Here is a 25425-nt window from a genome sequence, read left to right on the forward strand (position 1 = left end):
CCTCTGCGGCCCTCTGCGGAGATTTTCCACTCCAAACCAGGTACTTTGTGCTTGAAAGAGAATTTGTTTGCTTTTTAAAGACTTAAGACACTTTATATAACCTTTCAGTGATATTTCCACAAATTCTTATTGCATCTTTTATTGTGTTGATCTACAAATATCCAGATAAATATTCAATATTTTTCTAAACACTGTGTGGTGTATTTTTGTGGTGATATATTGTGTTATTGTATAATTTATTGCACAAATACTTTACACATTGCCTTCTAAGTTAAGCCTGACTGCTCATGCCAAGCTACCAGAGGGTGAGCACAGGATAATTTGGATTGTGTGTGACTTACACTGACAAGAGTGAGGGTTCTTGCTTGGACAGAGGGTAACCTGACTGCCAACCAAAAACCCCATTTCTAACAATGACCAATAACAATTGTACAAACCCTGGACTCAGCTGCTAGCCTCTGTTGGAATGAGTCCTAACCCTAAAGTGGTGCTCCCCATTTCCTGGATCCATGGCTAGTGTAGAGGGTACTCCTCCTTTCCACAATGCAAAAGCTGGGACTTAAAAACTTTTTGCCAACTTTCAGCCTGGAGAACCGATTTCGACTGGAACCATGGTAGAAGCTGCAGCCATTCAAATTGCCATTTGAAGTCAGCTAACTGGTATGTCCTGCTGAAGGAGAGCTGACTCCACAAAAGGTTTCTGAGTCTTAACGTAGTGGGCTTCATCTGGACTGACACCAAGCAGCAACCTGTTGACATTGAGATATTCTTAGGCACACACTTTGGACAATGCCCACTTGGAGCTTTCGCCTCTTCATTGACGATTGCGACAGGACCCTGCTCTTGATAAATCTGCTGTTATCAAGCCCTTGTTCGGATTGAACTTGCTCTGTAGAAGATCCATTGACAACCACTTTTTCTCTTGAAAAGTTTCTAGGTGCAAAGGTAAAACTTTCCACAAGAACAAACCTAGTCCCTGTAGCTGACCAATGCTGAATTGCGGTTGGTCTTAACCTGTGAATTTCCCCGGTGGACGGCAACCAGATAACTGCGGTTGACGCTTTGTGATTCTTTTTTGGCACTATTTTTATGTCACACCTTAAAAATACATGTCTCTGGTTCTACTTCTTGGAATTTTGTTGTTTTGCTGTTGTCGTTTTATTGATTAAAATATTCCATATTTTTCTAAACTGGTTTGGGATGGTCCTTATGTTGTGCTTTCACTTTATTACTGTTTAAGTGCTGCAAAAATACGTTCATACTTTGCCTCTAATTTCAGCCTGACTGCTTTTGTGCCAAGCTAGCAGAGGGTAAAGCACAGGTTTATTTAGTGACTATTGTGGTCGACCCTGATAAGGATTGTGATTATCACTTGAGCGGGGCACTCACTCCTCTTAACTAATGACCCAATTTCTTACACTGGTGTTCAGTGGTGGGATTCAGTGTTTGTGCAAAGCTACTCAGAGATTTTTGTAAAACCAAATTCCCAAGTACATTCTGACATCAAAATCGATTTTTTATTTTAATATTCTTCTTTATTTTTAATTGGCCATTTTTTGCCTTTTCTGAATTCAAGTCCTGCCTTATACTTTACAGTTGTGACTTTTTAAAAGAATGAAAGTAGACATGTGCAACATTGAAAGCTTCCCTATGGCAGAGCAGAAAAAGTTGTGGTAAGAGGGGGGGATGAAGCAATCAAGAGGCACCAAGAATCTGGAGCACCTGTAGCACTCACAGCCTGGGAAGAGGCCTGCGGCCTACATCATAAGAGCAGGAGGACAATGACGATGTTGAAGAGGAGAATGAAATGGAGAAGGAAGGAGAGAATCTATGGCCTCAGAGCCAGAAGAAAGTTCACAGTAGGTAGGTATCCTGCCAGATCAAGAGCAGGGAGCAGTGTCCTCCTGCAGCATGATCCCTAAAGAGTTGCCGGACAGGAAGGGAGATAAAGAACTGAAACTGCAGCTATCCAAACTGAAACTGTCTGCTGAAGATAGCAATGATAAATGATTTGAGGACTATCAGGTGACATTAGAGATGCACAGAGTTCCTTTGGAGATAAAGCAGGGCTAGTATGTGGAAATATAACCTAATTCAAAGAGGGATACCCTAAAGAGCCTGGGAAATGGGAACTAGATGAAGAATACTGGGATGAAAGAAGCCCGGGTTAGGGAAGATGGTATTACCCCAGGAAAGTAGAGTTTAAGGTTTAGGGACAGTCAGAAGCTCCATAGCCACTCTTGGGTGGATTTTGTAGTATAATTTAGCAAGGCACTGGATGGCTGCGTTAGAGGCAAGAAAGTGAGTAATTGTGATGAGTTGTACAATCGTTTTTTGAAAGAGCACATTTTCAGTAATTGTTTTCCAGAGTATTCCAACACCTAGTTTATTCCAAGCTCACTATACCCAGAGAGCTTGCCAAGGAAGCAGATGTCTGACTCAGTGCCAGGGTCCAAAAGAAGGTACCTGAGGGGATAACCAGATGGGTGGACAGGGTACCAACCCTAGGAATAGGAGTGGAGTTCCCAAAAGGCCCTAAACGTTTTTAGGGAAACAAATCCCAGTCCATCAATGATAGGAGGTTTCAACTGGAAGAAGCTCCCCTGCTACTTTTAGCACAAGTTCCCTGAATGTTACCACTATGTGTAATTTAAAGAGGATCCCATCTTCCAGCACAGAAAGCAGCCCTCCACTGGTGGGCCAGCTGCAGGAATGGCCAGTGTAATGCTCGGGGAGGAGGTGGCGCCAGTTAGTGTTGGAGGTACTACAAAGGGGACCCTAGTGTCTTTGGCTGACAAGCAGATGGTGCCAAAGGCTCATGTGCCTGACAATACCAAAACATATAGGCCGTGGGTCACCACTAATATCAGAGGCTCTGAGAGACACAAGAGCCAGTATGGCTACTGTTAGGTGTCATCTGGTGTCCTTAGAGCATGTAGTGCCTGATGTAGTCCACCATGTTGTGACAGCAGACAACCAGTTATGCCACTACCTAGTGGCTCTAGTTTCCTTTGAATGGGGTGGGGTCTCAGATTCCTTAAAGGTATCTGTGAGTCCAGCCATTCATGTTGACTGTCTGTTACAGAATGATTTGGAGCACACCACCTGGAAAGAGGTGCAGCTCAGGTCTCACCTCGTCTGAGTGTTTGTGCCTGACCACATGGTCCATGTCAGACTGACAGGGGAGTCAGAAGATCCTGGAGCCTGGAACAATTGCCCAAGTACCTGCCAAGAAGTTGAAGGAAAAGGAGCATGGGCAACCCCCTCCAGAAATGCCCCCATCCATGAAGAGGCTGATATTCAGGGTGAAGTCCCGGACCCTACAGGGAAAAACATGTTTGCCCTAGGGAACAACCTGAGTTAGCCAGGAGGCAAAATGAAGAGGGGCCAACCCAAGCATAAAAGGCCTGTGGTGGCAGGCCAGGCCCAGGCAACTGGCGACACCTCTGGTGACTACCTTGTCTCCGGGGAGAATGATATTCTGTACAGTGAGCCTAAGCTTCCTCAGCCTGGGTCAACCCAGGTGTTGGTGGTCCCCCAGTGCTACCTGGCCTTATTATTGGAGTAGTCTCATGCTTTCCTCAGCAGAAAATCTGGGGCAGGCCAAAACCTTTGAGCATCTGTTCATCCACTTTTATGGGCCCCGGATGAGTATGCAATCATATGCATTCTGCAAATCCTGCATAACCTGTCAGAGGAGTGGAAAGTCAGGGGTGAAACATAAGGCCCCCTTGCTTCCATTTGCCATAGTGGGAATCCCCTTTGATAAGGTGGGCATAGACATTTTCGGGCCTCTGCACTGCAAAACTACCTTAGGCAACAGTTTCATACTGGCCTTAGTTGGGCATGCCACAGTACCCCAGGGCCATATCCCTGAGGTTGGTTACTGCACCTGCAATGGCCAGGGAACTGGTGAAAATATTTATTCATGTGGCTTTCCTCAAGGAGGTTATGTGTGACAAGCACGCTAACTTCATGTCTGCCTACATGAAGTCTATGTGGAAGGAGTGTGGGTTAACCTTCGAGTTTTTCACACCATACCATCCCCAGACCAATGCACTTTTTGAAAGGTTCAACAAAACCCTGAAAGGCATGATTATCGGCCTGCCAGAACCTGTAAGTTATAAGTGGGGCATCCATTTACCATGCATTCTCTTTGTTTAACCTGAGGAGCCTCAGAAGGGAGTGGGATTCAGTCCCTTTGGACTCCTGTTTGGCCGCCCTGTGTCTTGACCTCTCAGTCTTTTAAGGGTCGGATGGGAACAAGCTCCCAAGAAATCCTCCCAAGATGAATTGAGCTATGTGTTGGGCTTCCGGTCTCATATGAAGCACGTCTGAAAAGAGACCACTGACAACCTGCATTTTACCCAGGATGCCTAGAAACCCTACTATGACTAGAAGTCCACTCTGGTGGAGTTTCAGCCTGGGCCAAAGGTGTGGGTGATTGAGCCTGTGGAGCCCAAAACCTTAAAGGACCAGTGAACAAGGCCCTATGAGGCGAAGGAGTATGAAAGGGAGGTCCCCTCCCCAGTGGACCTGTAGATATCTAGGAACCCCTTCAGGGTCCTCCATCTGAAATGCCTCAAGCCCCACATTGAATAGTCTGAAGTCACAATGCTCTTGGTGACAGATGATGGTGAGGAGGAGAGCAAGCCTCTCCCCGAACTTCTGTGTTCCAAGGAGCAAGATGGGTCAGTGGAGGGAGTTGTCCTCTACTTTACTGGCCCCAAATCAATAAAGGGCACCCATTTGTTGAGGCAGATCGCCTCTGTTTTATCACTGACCCAAGTACTCACTGATTGCTGTACCCATGACATCAACACAGGGGACAACATGCCTGTTGAGAATAAAATATGTAGGGTGTCTAACAAAGTGAGGGCCAGCATCAAGGTTGAGGTGTTTGGAATGTTGGATTTAGGATTTGATTGAGCCCTCCTGTTGTCCCTGGTCCAGTACAATTGTACTGATACCCGAGGCCCCCACACCTGGCTCCCTCTCCCCCCAAAAACAACAGTTCTATGTGGACTACAGAGGGCTGAACTCAATCACCAAAACGGATGCACCAGCAATCCCCTGAGCTGATGAGTTCATAGATAGGTTGGGAGCTGCAAGTTCCCAAGTACTTTTGATTTGACCCATGGGTACTGGCAGATCATCCTAACCAAGAGGGCTAATGAAAGGCCTCCATTGTCCACCCCAGAGGGCAACTTCAGTAAGGGTGAGATGTTCTTTGGATTAAAGAGTGCCCCTGCCACCTTCTGGAGGTTTATTAACAGAGTCCTGGATGCGATTGAGGATATTGATGTAGCCTACATGGCTGACACTGTTCTCTTTAGCTGTAGCTGGGAGAACAACCTATTCCACCTCCAAGAGCTGCTTCTAGCTCTTCAGCAGGCAGGCCCGACTATTGACAGCAAGTGCCAGCTAGAGCAGGGATCAGTGGTCAATCAGGGACACCAAATGGGCAGTGGCAAGAGAAAGCCCCTCCAAGCCAAGATTCAGAATATCATGGCTTGGGAACCCCACAAGACTCAGACTGAGGCAAGGGTTTTCCTAGGTCTCACTGGATTCTACAGGAGATCTGCCAAAGGATATGGCACTATTGTTGCACCCCTAACCGAGCTGACAATTAGAAAGCAGCCCAAGAAGGTGATCTGGACAGAGGCCTACCAGAAAGCATTTTATACTCTAAAGAAGGCAATGCACACACCACCATTCCTCAGGCCAGGCCGCTGACTTCTCCAAGAAGTTTATTGTCCAGACAGATCCCTTTGGAGCATGACATAGGGGATGCGCTCCAACAGCTAAATGAAGAGGGCCTAGACCAACCTGTAGCCTTCATTAGCAGGAGGCTACTGTCCAATGAACAGAGGTGGAGTGTAATTGAGAGGGAAGCTTTTGCAGTGGTATGGACACTGAAGAATGCATGACCTTAGCTATTTGGGACTCACGTTTGGGTTCAGACAGACCACAGACCCCTCACATGGCTAATGCAAATGAAGGGTTAGAATCCAAATGGCTGAGGTGGTCAATCTGACTGTCTTTCTAGGTTCTTCTGCCTTAGTTGTGAGAAATGTTATGAGAGTGGGTAGTTCTCCCCACTATCAGCTGTTCGACAGGTTAGGTCTGATATCCTTGCTGTGGTCTTTTCCCAAACATTTTGCCTTCACCTCTCCTGTTTTCCAAATTGGTTTCTGTTGGCATTAGGACTCTGAACTTTACCACAACTAACCAGTGCTAAAGTGCTGGCTGTTTCTCCCTAAAACATGGTATAATTGCCATATACTTGATTGGCATATTTAATATACTTAAAAGTCCCTAGTATATGGTACTAGATGTCCACAGGGCCTGTAAACTAAACGCTTCTAGTGAGCCTGCAGCACCTACTGTGACACCCTCTAAAGTAACCGTTTCAAACATACCTCAGGCCATCCACTGCAGTTCTCACTGCAGTGTTAAATTGTCAATTCGACCGGGCAAAATAAAATGTTTGCCAGGCCTAAGCCTTCTTTTTTAATACATATGTCACACCTAAGGTAGGCTCTAAAAGCCCATGGCATACGTGTATTGTATTTAAAAAGTAGTAAATGTGTTTTTAAGCTTTAAATGTCATGATAATGGAAATCTTCTAAATTGTTTTTTCACTACTATAAGGCCGGTCTCCCATTGGAGAACACTGAGTTACCTTATTACATTTAGTAAGAGCTAACCTTCGACTGGGAGAAGATATGGATGTCCAGTTTGGACTCAAATGATTTTAAGTCACAATTCTGAAAATTCCACTTTTAGAAAGTTAGCGCTTTCATGTCCTAACCATTTGGTGCCTGTTGCCGGGGCCCTGTGTCATAGGACTGTGAATGGCTCTGCTGTTGGACTTTGTGTATTCCTCCCAGGCAGTGAGACAAAAGGGGACTATATGCTGTCAAGATCAGCCATCCGGTCAGGATGGCTGGGGGCAGAGTTGTTCCATGCCCAATCTACACTTCCAAGGGATTTCTCCAGCAACCCACCAAGGAACATGACAATAGCCTTTTGTTGCCCTAGACTTCTTGGTGTCTTAGCAGAGGAAGGTAAAAACATTCCAGAATCAGATGAGAGGGCAGTCTAGGGAATCCGCCCCACTTCAAATGCTGACACCAAGTATGAATATTGGTCTCTCAGATCACCTCTTCCGTACACTCCCAGACCTGTGGACATTACAGAAGAAAGACTGCCTTGTTCCCCCAGAGGATTGCCTGGCTGCTTGATGCCTGCTTTGTTCCCCAGAAGACAGCTCTGATGCTACCAGAGGACTGCCCGGCTTCTTTTGGCCTACCTACCTGAGTCAGTCCAAGGGTTAATTGGCTGAGATAGTTCTGAGCTATAGGGACACAATAAGCTCCAGAGGCCGCCCTGCAACTGCCCAACTGACCTGCTGCAACTTGACCTGGGTGGTCCTGTAACTGGACCTGCTGATCCCGGCTGTCCACTGCTAAAGTGAGTCCCTGATCCCCAAGAGCTGCCTCCCAGTTACTGGGTATCAGAGTGCACTCCTCTTCAAAAAAAGGAGAAATCCTGCAGTTTTGGGCTGTATGCATTCTGCAATTGGGCCCCTTCACACTGAGAATCTGCCAGCACGATAACAGCCAATACAAAGCTGATGTGAACCCGACTCTTGGCACCACTGCAACTGCCAGCGATGACTGACAACACAAGATGTGCATTTCACGCCACAGCCGGTGATCACCAAAGCGGAACACGAGCAACGACCGTCCACGATGCCAAACCAGATCTTCACCCTACGACAGCAACAGTCCACAACTAGGTTTGCTCTTCAGGCTACAGCGACAACCACCTATGACGTTCTCCCTGCTCCTTGCAGCCTCCTCCACTGTGAATTTGGATTGTTCAAGCCAGATGTTAAGAAGGTAACTTTTTCAGCTACACTAACTTGGTCCCTGTATCTGGCCTGTGCTCCCAAACTTGTGACTTTCCACTGGTCTACCAGCTCTACCAAGTACCACACATCACGGGTTAGACTTGCACCTTTTAGCCCTGGTGTCAGTATCACTGCACTGAAAAGTATTAGTAAAACATTAATGAAGCAACTCAACCGTGTGGGGATCAATGCAAGTGCAGAGAGCAGCGCTTAAAGTGTGCTGCCATTTCGCTCCCCATCAGGCTGCCTTCCATACAATTCACATCTTAATAAGCTGTTGGCTGTGCCTGGGGGAACTCACTTGGATGCCTCGGTGCACCCGAAGTTGGAGTACTTGGCATAGACGACGATGTGCCACGTTAATAAAATAACGTACGTCTGACTCTGCTGGAATTATAAGAGGCCAGCTGTTCACACATGTCCCTGAATTACTGCATAGCACAGCAGAGAAATTCTTCTTATTATTATTAGTTAAATGTAAGCACGGTGTAATCATAAAAAAGGCGAATAGTTGTGCAGTAGGCAAGCACAAACATATTTAGTCTGAATATGTGGTACATGTTCAATAACCTAACCACTAGTATGTTCTGCGACCACCTTTTCAGAATTGAAGCCGGTGTTTACATTTGACAGCAAATCGAAGACACTAGATATTGTTATGGTACTCGGTTAGAAACATAGGAATATGCATATATCCAGACATATGCAAATAATGGTGATTTAATACATTTTGTTTCTTTATTAGGATTTGAATTAGCATTTGTTGCTTATCCAGATGCTTTGACCAAGTTGCCAGTTTCGCCACTTTGGGCCATTCTTTTCTTCGTTATGCTCTTCACACTTGGGCTCGACTCACAGTTTGCTACAATAGGTAAGTGATACAGTTCTGATGGTATGTAATTATGAAATCCGAAGACGTGGCCATTACTAAAGAATAGCGACAAGGGTTTCATGAACGTTTTTAAGCTAAACAATTATGCTCATTTCGTTTTTTTGTAAATATGTGTCAATGAATGCAACTGGCTCTTTGAGAACATCAATATATGATTGTGATCAGGAAAGGCATGCTCTTTAGAACGGGGCCGGACTGGGAAACCAAAGCAGCCCTGCAAATGTTGTCATTCCAGCCCCCATAGGGTGCACAGCGGACGCGCCTGACCACTACAATGGGGCTTGAGGTGTAACCCCCCCCCCCCAAGAAAATGTAGGAAAATTGTAAAAACGGTGCATTACTGTTGCAAGATTAGGGATTGCATGCATTTAAATACATACTGTTGCAAGATTAGGTATTGCACATGCCTGCTTGCAACAGGAACGGCTGTATTTTAATGCCTGCTGGAAGGAATTAATATCCTTCTGTGGTTTAGACATCACATTTATCTCAATTAATCAAAACGATCCACAACGGCATAAACCTAAAAGAATTTGGGACCCTGCAGAAGGCTAGCTTAGCAAACCTTTTCCTGGACACTGTATAATGTAAGATGCAGAAACCTTTCTCCAATAAATGTGTACAATGCATTTGAAAATCTTTTTTTTATGGCTACATATGTTTGATATTTTCCTAGTAAAAATAAATGTAAAATGTTAAACGCATTCGAATAATAGCACAACAGAATTCTATTAGAAGCAGAAACACCAGAAGCGGTCCCCCTTTATCTGGTGGTTTTCCTCCCTCTTCAGCCCAAAATATTTTCATTAGAGATGTATATTGTTTGTTTGGATTTTATTTTCGTTGTGACTGGTGAATCAATTGGCGTCAATGGGTACGTCAGTTCCAATGGGTGCACCCGCTCTGTAAATGTTCAACCACAAAGGATAGAATTCAGGATATAGGTTTCTACGGTTCATGTAACTTGTGGACTCCATAGAAAGATACTGTCCTTCAACTTCATCTGCTCCTATGAACAAAAAAGAAACTAGCTGGGTCCTAAACTAATTTCTAGATTCCAATATGTCTTATCCAGACGTTGACCATCAGAGCACCTGTCACCAATAATCTCAAAACTGAAATTCAGTAATATCGGACAGTGAATTACATTAGATTTATTGTTGTACCAGTGAGTTTGAAGACCTTGGAATTTTTTATAGTTTTTTTTATCTTTGGTGCCGGCAGTTCATCAGCTAAATGTTCAGCCTTGGACCAAATGTTCTTCAACAAGATCCCTTACACAAGGCAAAGTATTCATTCACACAGCAACAGACTCTCAATGATACTCGAAGATCCCAGAGTCATCCCAAGTTCACCCCAGTGAGTTTAAATTGAGACAAATCAAAATGTTTAGGTTCATCTCAGCTCTACACGTTGCTGACACATTCTGGTTAAATTTGTACATCCCAATTTTAACTATTTACCTACGTAAATTCCTTTTTTCAAGTTAAATCACTGACTACACTGAATTTATTGAGTGTTATTTACTAAAATGCTGTATCTGGGTTTTTAATTTCTGCCACCTCCTACAGTAAACTGACTGCCTGCACTCACTACCTAGAAAAAGTGAAGTTTCCAAAGGAATTAAAGTGACAAACCAATCTGAGTGTACAATAGGATTGATTTCCATTCAAAACAAGTGTTAAAAGACAGTGCCATTAGGATAATCCATAGTAATTAGTGACTACCACAGGACCTCATGAAAGTGCTTCACTTAGGCGTTTTGTAAAGTTAAAGAAAGAACCATATTTGATTTGCTTCAGTCTCTTATTATTTTTTGAAAAAGTATTGGAGGTACAGTGTTACACACAATGCCGACCTTCTGCAGTATTCTATTCTTAACGTGAAACTCAACTATTAGTCAAATAAAATGCAGGAGCACTCATACATTCACGCCTAACTATGCTATACATATAACACATTTGCAGATGATTACAGGTGTGTTTTTCAAATTTGTATTTAAATAAAGCATTGCTGCTCTCTTTCAGTTATGGCAAGAAAATGCCGATTGATAGTATATTGTTCAACAACTATACAAAGCACAGTTCTTTGTGCATCATTTATTCCACTGAATGATAGTTGAGGAGTTGGTCTAACTCCTTTGCTCCTTTCAACAGTATTGCCTCTTGATTCCTTTACTTTCACTAGGCACTCTATTGGTCAGTCGTGGCTGGCAACTATGAAAAGTGGTGGAGGCGGGGCTGGGGCAGGGAAAATAAAACAAAAATTTAAAAAATAAACGTACCTGAATCTCGCCGCAGACGCATCACCTCTCTCCACCGCACTTTAGGCTCCCAGCCTGCCCTGCGCCAATCATGGAGCTGTTCAGAGCAGCATCATGATTGTTTTTTCCAGCACGGCAAAGGTGATGCATTGTTTCTTTCCACGTGGCAAGGTGATGCATCAATTATTGGGTGTGCAGTCTTGGTTCTTCACTGCGATGCAGGGATATTTTGATGCCCAGGGATAAAGTGTGGAAAATCCAAAACAAGTTGTGAAGAGGCAACAGGTGCTGTGTCAATCCAGCAGGTGATGCTGTGATTTTTCAGCCGCGAGACAGGTGCTGCATCGATTCTGCAGACCTGGTGTTGAATTTTACAGCTGTTGCGTCATTTCTTTCGTGGCTCTGAAGTTTCTTTTCCAGATGATTTCCTTAATGGTCCTGAGACTTCAGAACAGGGGGCAAGCTCAGTCCAAGCCCTTGGAGAGCACTTGTGGAGGAAGGCGGAGTCATTCTAGCAGAGTCAGGGGCCAGCAGGCAGCAGGGCAAAAAGCAAGAGAACAGTTCTTCCAGAAAAGCAGCCCAGATGAGTCCGTTGGGCAGCACAGCAGTCCTACTGACAGGGTCCAGTTGTAGGCCCTCAAGAGTCTGATTTTAGGGGGTCACAGACCCAGCATATATACCCAAATGTACCTTTCAAGTGGAGGAAAACTTCAAAGAGTGGTTTTAAAGTGCACCAGTTCCCCTATCAACCCAGTCCTGTCTGCTAGGAAATCTTTGGGAGGGGGGTTATCAGTCCTTTGTGATTTGAGGTAAGGTCACTAGCCTCTGAAGTGTAAGTGAGAGCCCCTTTGCTATTCCTGCTCAGGAAGAACCATCAGTATGCAGCTGAATGCAGTTGCAGCTGAGTGTCCTGTAAATATGGCTATCTTGGTGGAATGCACAAGGGGAGCAGTCAACCAGCAGAGACCAGACATGGATTGGAGACAAGCTGTAAGGCACAGAGAGAAGTAAGTTCAGAGACATGCCTACTTTCTAAAAGTGGCATTTCTAAGATAGTAATGTTAAATCCAACTTCTCCACTAAGCAGGATTTCCCACTACCATTCTAGCCATATCAAACATAGCAATGTCACTCATTTCAGAGCAGCAGAAAGCTCGACATAAAAGTATATAAGGGAATTTCCAATGCTGGCCTACGAGAGGAGCAGGCTTCACAAAAGTAAAATACGACTTTGGAGGTTTTTCACTACCAGGACATGTAAAACCTACAAGTTCATTACCTGCCTTTTACTTACATAGCACCCTGTCCTATTGGCTACCTATGGCCTACCTTAGGGATGATTAATTTGTAAAAAAAAAAAAGAGAGTTTAAGGCTTGGCAAGTAGTTGTGAATGTCAAGTCGAACTGACAGACAGGCTTTGCAGTGGCATGCCTGGGACATGGTTAAGGGGCTGAGTATGTAGGTGGCACAGTCAGTGCTGCAGGCCCACTTGTAGCATTTATTTTATAGCCCTGGGCACATAGCGTGCACTTTACTAGAGACTTATAGGTAAGAGCACAAGCACTTTAGCACTGGTTAGCAGTGGTAAAGTGCAAATAGTCCTAAAACCAGCAAAGATGAGATCAGAAAAATGGAGGGAGGCAGGCAAAAATTTGAGGGAAGACCACCCTAAGGCTGTCAGGTCTAACAGTATAGATGAGGTATTTATAAACAGCAAACATAGCCAAGTGAGGGGCACAGTACAGGATCCAGGACAAATACACAGTTATTATGAGATTGGAACGTCACTGATTTCTAAGAGAAAAAGTGGACTGTCACTGCTTTATGGTGTTGTGTCTTTTAAAGCGGTGTGTCTTTTGCTTCTTCCTAAACTGGAGTGAGGAAAGGGAGGGGATACAGGGTTCCTAGATGGAGAAGGCCCTTTGGCTTTTGTTTTATTTTTTGCATGTCTTGACCTCCAGTATGGTGATATCCTGGCTGTGGATGTGCCAAAAGCCACCAGAGAATGTGAGTGTGTAGCCAGACAGGGAGGGGTCCATTAAGAAAACTTAAAACACAAACATTTCAATAGGTTTAAAATAGAATTCCTGAAAGGGTTGAGCGGCTGCACACTTCAACAGCTTTCAACATGGCTTTTAGTCTATATATATATATATATATATATATATATATATATATATATATATATATATATATATATATAATATATTATATATATATTATATATATTATATATATATATTATATATATATATCTATACCTTTGAAGCCAAGACAACTCTTGCTGAATGTGGTCTGTAATATGTTTTATCTGTAAAGATCTTGAATATCACCACAATAAGAAATCCAGTGAGGGTAGATAATAAGGCCTTGTAAGAATCCTAATAAAACTCAGTGCCTTCAGTCTGATGTAACTAATCTCTGCTTCTTGGCCTCAGATGCAAAGAGTGTTCAGAAGAAGGATTAGAGCATCTTTGTTAGAAATGGGTTCTTTGGTTGGCAGTCAGGTTACCCCCTGTCCAAGCAAGGACCCTCACTCTATTCAGGGTAAGTCACACACAATCCAAATTATCCTGTGCCCACCTTCTGGTAGCGTGGCACTGAGCAGTCAGGCTTAACTTAGAAGGCAATTTGTAAAGTATTTGTGCAATAAATCATACAATAACACCATATAGCACCACAGAAATACACCACACTGTGTTTAGAAAAATATATAATATTCATCTGGATAACTGCAGGTCAACACAATCAAAGATGCAATAAGTAAATGTAGAGATATCACTGAAAAGTGATATAAAGTGTCTTAGGTCTTTTAAAGGCAAACAAAGTCTCTTTCAAGCACAAAGTACCTGGTTTGCATGAAAAATCTCCACAAAGGGCCGCAGAGGAGGAGAAGCGTGGAAACAAAGGGGTGTGCGTCGATTTCTCAGGCCGCACACAGCGATGCGTCGTTTAGTTTCCACAAAGGGACAGCTGTGCATCGATTTCCGGTGCACAGGCATGTATCCTGTTCGGGTTGCGGGATTTTCAGATGCCCCGGGGATGGTGCATGGATTTCTGGACGGCAGGCGCTGCGTAGATTCCTCTCTGGAATTCGGGCTGAGTCGTTATGGCTTGGCTATGCTTCGATTCAGTGGCCCGTGCGTTGAATTTCCGGTCACTACGCTGGTGCTGCATCGATCTTCTTGTTACAAAGTCAGGCTGCGTCGTTCTGGTTCGGCGTGCGGTGAGACTTTCACCGAGGAGCAAGCTGTGTGTCGTTTCTGGCAGGCTGTGCGTCGAATTTCACCGCCCAAGAAGTCCTCCTTGAAGAGATAAAGGGCCTGATTCTAACTTTGGAGGACGGTGTTAAACCGTCCCAAAAGTGGCGGATATACCACCTACCGTATTACGAGTTCCATAGGATATAATGGACTCGTAATACGGTAGGTGGTATATCCGCCACTTTTGGGACGGTTTAACACCGTCCTCCAAAGTTAGAATCAGGCCCAAAGTCTTTTTGGTCCTGAGACTTCAGGGAATAGGACGCAAGCTCTGTCCAAGCCTTTGGAGAGCACTTCTTCACCTCCGCCAGACAGCAGCAAGGCAGCAGGGAAACAGCAAGGCAGCAGTCCTTCACAGAAAGCAGTCAGGTGAGTCCTTTGGGAAGCCAGGCAGTTCTTCTTGGCAGGGTGCAGGTTCTGGTTACAAGTTTCTTCTCCAGGAAGTGTCTGAGTTGGTAGGGGCAGAGGCCCTGTTTATATACCCAAATGTGCCTTTGAAGTGAGGGAGACTTCAAAGAGTGGCTTAGAAGTGCACCAGGTTTCCTTTCAGTTCAATCCTGTCTGCAGGGTCCCAGTAGGGGATGTGGCAGTCCTTTGTGTGAGAGCAGGCCCTCCACCCTCCCAGCCCAGGAATACCTATTCAAAATGCAGATGTATGCAAGTGAGACTGAGTATCCTGTGTTTGGGGTGTGCCTGAGTGAATGCACATGGAGCTGTCAACTAAACCCAGCCAGATGTGGATTGTAAGGCACAGAACGATTTAAGTGCAGAATAAAGCTCACTTTCTAAAAGTGGCATTTCTAAAATAGTAACATTAAATCCAACTTCACCAGTCAGCAGGATTTAATGTCACCATTCTGGCCATACTAAATATGACCTTCCTACTCCTTTCAGATCACCAGCTACCACTCAAGCAATGTATGAGGGCAGCCCCAATGTTAGCCTATGAAGGGAGCAGGCCTCACAGCAGTGTAAAAATGAATTTAGGAGTTTTACACTACCAGGACATGTAAACTGCATAGGTACATTTCCTGCCTTTTGCCTACACAGTACTCTGTCCTATGGTTACCTAGGGCATACCTTATGGGTGTCTTATATGTAGAAAAAAGGGGAGAGTTTTAGGCTTGGCAAGTACTTTTAAATGCCAAGTTGAATGGGCAGTGGAACTGCACACACAGGCCTTGCAATGGCAGGCCTGAGAGAAGGTTAAGAGGCTACTTAAGTGGGTGGCACAATCAGTGCTGCAGGCCTACTAGTAGCATTTAATCTTCAGGCCCTGGGCACACATAGTGCACTCTACTTATAAGTAAATTAAATATTCCAATTGGGTAGGATCCAATGTTACCATGTTTAAAAGGAGAGAGCATATGCACTTTAGCACTGGTTAGCAGCAGTAAAGTGCACAGAGTCTTAAAATCACTAAAAACAGTATCAAAAAAGTAGAGGGAGACAGGCAAAAGGTTAGGGGTGACCACCCTAAGGCTGTCAGGTCTAACAATCTGCAAGAATTTTAAGAGGCACAGAAATCCCAACAATGGATTGTCAGACAAAGATCTAGGGCCAGGTGTATCAAAAAAGCCTTTTGCGATTCGGAAATAGCGATTTTTAAGAAATCGCTATTTCTGAGTCGCAAAATGCTATGTATCATATTTGCGATTCGGTAATAGTGATTTCCTAAAAATTGCAAATGCTATTACTGAATCACAAATTGCTATACAGCCCCCATTCGCACCTAATTTGGGAAATGCAAACTCCAGGGTGCTGGGGGCCTAAGGCACCCTCTGCTGCACCCCAAAACAATTTTGGAAGACATGTAAGTTGCACACATGCCAAGATGGGCATGTGTGCGTTACATGTCAATTTTAAAAATGCATTTTTAATGCATTTTTAAAATTTGCACATGGTTACCAACAAGTTCAACTTGGTGGTAATAGCGATTCCTTAATGCCCAATTCGCATTAAGGAATTGCTTCATACATGTGCTTAAGAAATCGCAAATAAGGATTCCTTATTTCCTATGCCGCATTTAGAGAATCACAAATTGCGATTCTCTAAATGGGGTCGCAATTTTAAGGAATCGCTATTTTAGTGATTCCTTAAAATTGCACTGCGAATGCCTTTCTTACATTACAGTCCTCTTATCCTTACAATAGGTGATTTTGCATTCGCAAACAGCCAAATTTTGCAATGTGCACCGTTTGCGAATGCAAAATTCTTTGATACATCTGGCCCCTAGTCTCTTATCCTGTCTAGCATCAGTATTTCTAAAATCATAATGAAGGTGGAGATAGTACAATGGCAGTCACTGTTCTAGCTCTCGAGGAATCCATCTGGGCTTCCATTTCCTGACCCAGACTTTAATTTGATTTTGTCACAAACTTAAACTAAATGCAAACAGCCTAACTTGGAAGAGACACATGCAGTTGCATCAATATTTTGCTGTAATCTATTAGATAGTCACCTTTCCAGTCCACTATCACACTGGGAAGGCACAGTAAACACTTCACCTGAATGGAGATGCTATTCTCCCGGCAGTGGTTCCAGGGAAGAAAAACATGGTGTGAAGCATAAAGTCTGCATAATACCACAGTCAACAGGTAAAATGAAATAGTCCCTATAGCAGAAAATAAAGCAGAGGTACAATATCAGCAGGTCAAGGACCATATTGTCATGTCGGAAACACAATCTGTAATCTGAACAACTCAGGTATAAACAAAACACTTAATAAATCTCACACAATGACAATATGAGCCTCAAGCTGCAAAGCAACCTGGTAAACTCAGACTGACAAGCTTGCCTAGAAAATAATGAGTTAAGAGACAAGGTTATGAAAGCAAGATAAAAGCTGAAATGTGTTCAGCACAAAGAAGACAACGCTCTCCAGAAGACAACATTGTAGAAGCATGAAGCAAATGGAAAATCTGGGACCAAAAAGTATTTTACCGCATACCCGTGAGGTTGTGTAAGCCAAATAGGCATACCTCCATTGTACAGGAGAGATCTGCCATGCCCCACATGCCCATTCATTCACCACTACAGTATGAGCTACCCAGTAGTAAAGGCAGATGCCGACCATTGGCTAGACCTCCTCCAAGGTCAACCCGGAAATTTCTGCGCCTGGGATGTTATGGTCTTAAACAAGTGGTTGGGGTTACACAAGGGAAAATTCTGGAGAACATAAAGGAAATGCAGTACGACCATCATTTTATACACAGCCATCCTCCACAGCTCACTGAATGGTAGTTTGGCCCATTTCTATAAATCCGCCTGAATGGTACAAGTGAGGGGACGAAAGCTGAGGCTCTATATGAGGGCTGGTTCTCATGTCACATGGATCACCAAGTAACGGAAGCTCAGGTATCGGGTGGCCAGGCAAGGGTGCCAAATCTTATCATCCCTGTCCCCCAGAGGGGGACCAAGATCAATTTAGTCAAGTTAACCTTCAGCCTGAGACCACCGAAAGGCATTGAGGATGAACATGAAGTGGAGCCCGGTCTCAGCCCTGCACGACAGGAGTTGTAGACTGTCATCAGCATAAAGGGCTGTTCTATCCTCCATTGCCACCCGTCAGTCAAAGCACCAGATCTGGGTATCACAACATCCCCATGTTACTAGGAGCTCTATAGCCACTGCACTTGGATTGGGAATCTGTGGGAAACCACTCCATTCACCTGTATCTGAGCATTTGGTCTGGCATATAGGGGACAGATATAGGGCAGGAATTTATGCCCCAAACTAAGACTTCTTGAAGATAGGCCCAATCTACGACTCAAAATCTTTCTTGAAATCGAGAAGCAACAGCACAGTGGCACACTGTGAGGCCCTGATTTATACTTTTTGGGGCAAAACTGCACTAATGCAGTTTTGCACCGAAATGTTTAACACCGGCTTGCACCATATCTGTGCACCAGCCGGGCACCATATTTATGGAATTGTGCAATCCGGTGCAAAGGGTAGGCTAGTGTAAAAAAACGACGTTAGTTGGTTGGAGTTTGCGGTATGGAAGAAGGGGGTTTTGGACTCAAAAATGACGTTAGGTAGGTTACAGTAAAAAAAAATGACTCTAACCTGCCTGGAGTAATTTTCTGACGCAAAACCATCCACACCACATGACTCCTGTCTTAGAAAAGACAGGAGTCATGCCCGCCACCACAATGGCCAGCACAGGGGACCAGGATCACCTGGGCATGGCCCATGCACCTTGTTCCATGTATGGGGGCCCATTGTAGGGCCCCCTTGGCAATTTAAAAAAATAACATAAAATACTTACCTGTACTTACCTGGGATGGGGTCCCCCATCCTCTGATGTACCTCTGGTGTGGGTGGGGGTTCCCCTGGGACCTGGGGAGGGTACCTGTGGGCTTATTCCATGGTGTTCCACAGGTCCCCTAACGCCTACCCTGACCCAGGTGTTAAAAAATGGGGCAAAGCAAGCTTTGCACCATTTTTTGCCCCCTCCTCCCTCCCGTGCACCATTTTTGCACGGGAGTATAAATATGGCGTTAAGGCCATAGAGTCTTTTTTTGCACGGGAACGCCTACCTTGCAGCTCATTAAGGCAAGGTAGGTTTCCATGTCCAAAAAATGACTAACTCCATAAATTTGGTGCTATACTGGTCTAACGTCAAAGTATAAATATGGAGTTAGTTTTGCACGAATTAGAGTAAAAACAAAATTACGCTAATTCGGTGCAGAGTATAAATATGCCCCTAAGTCTCTGAATCTGGCCAAGGCGAGGTGAACCCTATGGATGAATTGTCTGGTGCTGCGCCAGGGGATGAAGCCACATTGATCTGGATAAACAAATCTGTTGAGTACCTTTACCAAGCATCTCTCTTGCACTTTGGCATATAATTTGATCACAGTGTTAATAAGGGATATGGGTCAATATGAAGCCCACCGGTCTGGGGTCTTTTCTGGTTTTAGAAGGACCACTATAGTGGCCAAGTCTATTTCTGATCGGAAATATCCTCACCCTACCGACTCCATAAGCATCCCCAGATTGGGAAGAAGGATATGTTTGCTCACCTTGCAATAGTATTCCATGGGAAACCCTTCTGGGGATCTTGTCTGAACTAAGCACTGTCAGGGTATCGTTGAGCTATTCCACCACTTTGCATGCCTCCCAGAGTATCCCCAGTGAATCCATTTGCCCCTGGTTAGTATGTAGGGTATCCTTTAAGTCCTGTTAGAGGGCTTGTGTAAGCTCTTGGGTGACAAGGAACAAGGTGTTGAGGCCTCACTTTTGTCCCTCCCCTTTCCTCCATTTGTCTCCTAGCTGAAGGCAAATATACAAGACCCTTGTGTGTAGAGGAGGTTAGTTGCCAGTAAATGGAAAAGCTCTAGGTGAGAGAGAGTACTGTGTTTGCTGATGTGTGTGTGCGTATCCCAGTGCCATGGGGTTCCAGGGCAGCCAGGCATCACAGAGCCCAAGGCCCAGTTCACTAGTCCCCTGCTCTGCCTGGTGGGCTTGCCAGGCATGCAAATGGAATCCAAGAGACCCATGATGTCAATAAGTTTGCCCCCTATATTAAGCATGTCATTCAGGAGAGGTAATATCAAGTTTCTAATATAGCACAGTGTAGGATTAGAGAGCTGTGCTGTCAGGAATAATAGAATGTCATCAGCATAAAGGGCTCTTATATCCTCCATTGCCACCCCTCAGTCAAAGCACCAGATCTTGGTGTCACTAAGTAACCATGCTACTAGGAGCTCTATAGCCACTGCACCTGTATTGGGAATCTGTGGGAAACCACTCCATTCACCTGGACCTGAGCATTTGGTCTGGCATATAGGGGACTGATATAGGACAGGAATTTATGCCCCAAACTAGGACTTCTTGAAGATAGGCCCAATCTAGCAAGTCAAAATCTTTCTCGAAATCGAGGAGCAATAGCACAGTGGTACGCTGTAAGTCTCCGAATCTGGCCAAGGCGAGGTGAACATAATGGATGCATTGTCTGGTGCTTGCCCGGGGGATGAAGCCACATTGATCTGGATGAACAAATCTGCTGAGTACCTTTACCAAGCATCTCTCTTGCACTTTGGCATATGATTTGATCTCAGTGTTAATAAGGGATATGGGTCAACATGAAGCCCACCAGTCTGGGGTCTTTTAGTAGAACCACTATAGTGGCCAAGTCTATTTCCGATTGGAAATAGCCTCACCCTACCGACTCCAGAAGAATCCCCAGAATGGGAGAAAAGATATGTTTGCTCTCCTTGCAATAGTATTCTATGGAAAACCCATCTGGGCCAGGGATCTTGCCTGAATTAAGCACCGTCGGGGTATTGTTGAGCTCCTCCACCACGTTGCATGCCTCCCAGAGCATCCCCAGTGAATCCACGCACCCCTGGGTAGTATGTAGGGAATCCTCTAAGTCCTGCTTTCGGGTTTGTGTAAGCTCTTGTTTGACAAGGAACAAGGTGTTGAGGCCTCACATTTGTCTCTCCCCTTTCCCCCATTCATCTCCTATCTGAAGGCAAATATACAAGACCCTTGTGTGTAGAGGAGGTTAGTTGCTGGTCAATTGAAAAGGTCTAGGTGGGAGGGAGTACTGTGTTTGCTGATGTGTGTGTCCATGAATGTTCCTGTGCCATGGGGTTCCAGAGCAGTCAGGCATCACAGAGCCCCAGGCCCAAGGCCTAGTTCACTAGTCTCCTGCTCTCCCTTGAGGGTCCGCAAGGCATGCAAATGGAATCCAAGAGACCCATGTTGTCATTAAGCTTCCCCCCATATTATGCCTGTCAGTCAGAAGAGGTAATATTAAGCCTCTGATATAGCACAGTGTAGGATTAGAGAGCTGTGTTGGGACACATATGCTTAAAAGGTGCCCTCCACTGAACCCTCAACCAAAACAAATATCCCCAAGGCTTCCCTTGCTGTTTCTTGCAGCAAGATGACCCGAGGGCACTGTCTGTGGATAAACTTCAAAAGAGCACTGCACTTAATGCGGTCTAACAGGCCGTTCATGTTCCACATCATGTTCGTAAATGCCCTCATGACGGGTCTTGTAGAAACGAGCAGTGAAGTGTGTCATAAACACCAAAGGGTCCCAGTCACAACCAGTGAGCCCCTTAGCGATGGTCAAGTGTATGTTTGCTCTGAGGAGTGTGTAGTGTTATGTATCCTGACCGTTGCATGTAGTGCTGAAACCACAAATTATACAAAACATATGGAGAAAAAAACAGACTCTCTTCCCCCTACACCCTCTACCCTATACTTCCCCCAACTACAAGCATCTGTCACTGGAAAACAGTCCCTATTATAAGAATGGGTGGAAGCAGAAGCCGATCATCGAGGCTCAAGACTCCGTCCCTCAACATAGTAAGAAAGATAAGGCGATGTTGGCACAAAACGTATGTTAGAACTATCACAGGTGTCCCTGTTTACCCATCTGTGTGATCTCAATCATCAAGCCCCTCCCACCCACCCTGGGACTCAACTCAGGCTGTATCAGAGGCAACAGGCTCAGCAGCAGGAACGACCCGTATGTTCCTCCCTGTCTGGGAGGCTTCTGCATCTCTGTGGATGCGGTGGCCTTTCCAAGACCGTTTCCTGCTCCCAGGACCTCGGGGCCTGGACACCACTTCAACCTGGGCCCTACGGGCCATTGTTCTGGCCATGGCAGCGGCTGGTTTGGGCATAAGGGACACTGTTTGGTCAGCCATTTCCAGACCTTATCAGGGCTGTCGAAAAAGTGAGATTTCCCTTTGAGGATGACTTTCATGCGTGCAGGGAAGGGACACATATATTTTAGTTGGGCAGTTGGACATTGACCTGCTTGGTATAATCCAAGAACACCACCATCCAGCCCGACTGGTATACAAGTTTGACATGTGTCTCTTGCAGAATCATGTCTCTGTCCTGTTAATTCAGAATCTTAGCAATCAGAGAGTGGGTGGGATCCTGGGGGGGGGCATAGGGTCTTTTGGCCCTGGGGCCTATGTGCCTATTCAATTATGAAAGAAGGTGATAGCCGGCTGGGGTCAACCTAGGACGTAATCCAGTGTTCTAAGAATACCTTGGTTGATTATCTTTCTTTCCACTCTGAAACCCGATAAAACAGATGTTGCTCCTGTGGTTATGGGTTTTAGCATCTTTGGATTTGGCAGGGAAGTCAAAAACTAGTAATGATTTGGAACAAAAGCCAAGTAGGTGTATGGATCATATTTGGCATGCAGAGTGTGTTATTGTATAGCACCTGACACATATCATAAAGTAAAGTAAGGAGTGGTCTCAAGGAGTCAGATTAATGGTTCTGATGAAAGTCAAAGGGAAAGGATGGCAGAAACATGTACAGCTTGCACAGAAATGAACGCAGGGTTGTGAAACCAGAGAAAGTCTATTCTTTCCCATAGTTTAATCATATTGACTGGAGGATTTAATAAAATACGGTTTCCTGCCAGCCAGGTATTTTTAACCTAAAAAGATCTCTTCTATCTCCCATCCTCCATTATTTTGTGATCTTCTATCATTCAGTGCTCCTATGTAACTTACAAGTAATAGCCAACAAAAGGTAACCCTGGTGGGTGAGGGTTCAACTGTAAAATGCTTTTTTTGCTTTTCCCAAACGGAGAATTAGCCCATTTGTTGGATTAGGCTCTCTTTTGTGTAAGATTTTCATAGTAAGGAGGATGCGTCCTCCTCTATAGCACCTATTGTCTCCCCCTTTTTGTTGATACACTTTTAAGGTATAAAACAGTCCCTCATACGTTACAATTTGACCAACCCATAGTAGGTGCAATCATACATCTAACAGCCAACATTATTTTTTGAGAAAGAAATAGTTCTCTGGGTGGAGCAAAAACCCGCTTATTGTATATTTTAAAGAAATTCACATCAAAAGTCTGACCCATTATAAGGGTGGGGCATCTTATTTCTTGCTCTAGGTTAGCTGCCTGTATATTACCTCACAGAACTTGAAAAGTAAAATTTTATATAGAATCCACCAATCACTGAAGAAGCCCGCTTACTAAATTAAAAGGTGATCTACGATTTACAACAAATCCTTCCAGCCACTTAATGTAAACATTGGTAAGTGCAGGTAAGTGATATGAAAGGATGAAACCAATGTAATTGTTAGAAATGGGGTCTTTGGTTGGCAGTCAGATTAGCCTCTGTCCAAGCAAAGACCCTCACTCTAGTCAGAGTAAAAGGGAATCACCCTCAGCTAGTGCCTGCTTACCCCCTTGGTAGCTTGGCAGAGCAGTAGGCTTAACTTCAGAGTGCTAGGTGTAAAGTATTTGTACCAACACAAACAGTAACTTAATGAAAACACTACAAAGTGACACAAAAATAGAAAATATTTATCTAAACAAAACAAGACCAAAACGACAAAAATCCACAATACATAAGTCAAGTTATCAATTAAAAAGCAAAAAGAGTCTTTCTGTAGTTTAAAACACACACTAACACACACACTAAGCGTGAAAATGTACCTTGGGCGCGTCAAAAATAACCCTGCATAGGCGAGTGTGCGTCAAAAAGGGCTTGCGATGTGTCGACTTCACTAACTCACGAGACTTTGCATCATTTCTCCTTTTGTCGGGTCGGGCGTGTCGTTTCTTCTCTCCACAGGAGAGTGATGCGTCGATCCGGTCTGCACTCTCGGGTCCGGGCAGGCCTTGCGTTGGTTTTACATGCTCGGGATGCTTGCGTCCGAAACCCAGCCGCACGATGATCCCAAAACCATGCAGCCCTGGTTTGCGATCTCCCAGCCTCCGTCAGTGATACTGCGCATCGTTTCTCCAGCTGCGTGGGTCGATTCTTCAGTCGTGTTTCCAGCAAGCGCCGATTTTCAGCTGCAGAGATGGTGGCACGTCATTTCTTCAGCTGCAGATCGGAGTTGCGCCAATCTTTTACCCGCACAGCACTCTGTGTGTGGATTTCTTCCTCTTGGGCTGCTGGCTTCTCCTTTCAGGGTCCCAGGAACAGGATGGGCAACACAGGCCAGAGACTCCAGGTACTGGCAGAGAGAAGTCTTTGCTGTCCCTGAGACTTCAAACAACAGGAGGCAAGCTCTACATCAAGCCCTTCAAGATCTTCACAAGATGGAAGTCACACAAAGTCCAGTCTTTGCCTTCTCTGGCAGAAGTAGCAACTGCAGGATAGCTGCACAAAGCACAGTCACAGGCAGGGCAGCTCTTCTTCTTCAGCTCTTCTCCAGGCAGATGTTCTTCTTGGTTTCCAAAAGTGTTCTAAAGTCTGTGGTTTTGGATGCCCTTCTTATACCCAATTTCTCCTTTGAAGTAGGCCTACTCCAAAGTAAAGTCTCTTTTGAATGTGAAATCCTGCCTTGCCCAGGCCAGGCCCCAGACACTCACCAGGGGGTTGGAGACTGCATTGTGTGAGGGCAGGCACAGCCCTTTCAGATGTGAGTGACCACTCCTCTCCTCCCTCCTAGCACAGATGGCTCATCTGGAAATGCAGACTACACCCCAGCTCCCTTTTTGTCACTGTCCAGTGTGAGGTGAAACCAGCCCAACTGTCAAACTGACTGAGACAGGGAATCCACAAACAAGCAGAGTCACAGAAATGGTATAAGCATGAAAATGCTCACTTTCTAAAAGTGGCATTTTCAAATACACAATCTTAACATCAACTTTATTAAATTATGTATTTTCAAACTGTGAGCTCAGAGACCCCAAACTCCACATGTCCATCCGCTCCCAAAGGGAATCTACACTTCAATCAGATTTAAAGGTAGCCCCAATGTTAACCTATGAGAGGGACAGGCCTTGCAACAGTGAAAAACAAACTTAGCAATATTTCACTGTCAGGACATATAAAACACATTATTACTATATGTCCTACCTCAACCATACACTGCACCCTGCACTTGAGGCTACGTAGGGCTTACCTTAGGGGTGCCTTATATGTATGAAAAGGGAAGGTTTGGGCCTGGCAAGTGGGTACACTTGCCAAGTCGAATTTACAGTTAAAACCACACACACAGACACTGCAGTGGCAGGTCTGAGACATGATTACAGAGCTACTTATGTGGGTGGCACAACCAGTGCTTCAGGCCCACTAATAGCATTTGATTTACAGGCCCTGGCACCTCTAGTGCACTTTACTAGGGAGTTA

The 25425-nt window shown here is 44.8% G+C and overlaps 1 protein-coding gene across 1 annotated transcript in view; it reads left to right on the plus strand.

Moving 5' to 3' along the window:
• Positions 1–25425, plus strand: part of LOC138264485 (sodium- and chloride-dependent neutral and basic amino acid transporter B(0+)-like) — a 385904-nt gene that overhangs the window by 268485 nt on the left and 91994 nt on the right. Inside the window, exon 9 of the mRNA XM_069212546.1 lies at positions 8664–8789. Within this exon, the coding sequence (XP_069068647.1) occupies positions 8664–8789 (126 nt within the window). The remainder of the gene's footprint in view (positions 1–8663; positions 8790–25425) is intronic.

The sequence above is a fragment of the Pleurodeles waltl genome, chromosome 2_1 (assembly GCF_031143425.1).
Source record: "Pleurodeles waltl isolate 20211129_DDA chromosome 2_1, aPleWal1.hap1.20221129, whole genome shotgun sequence".
Taxonomy (NCBI): domain Eukaryota; kingdom Metazoa; phylum Chordata; class Amphibia; order Caudata; family Salamandridae; genus Pleurodeles; species Pleurodeles waltl.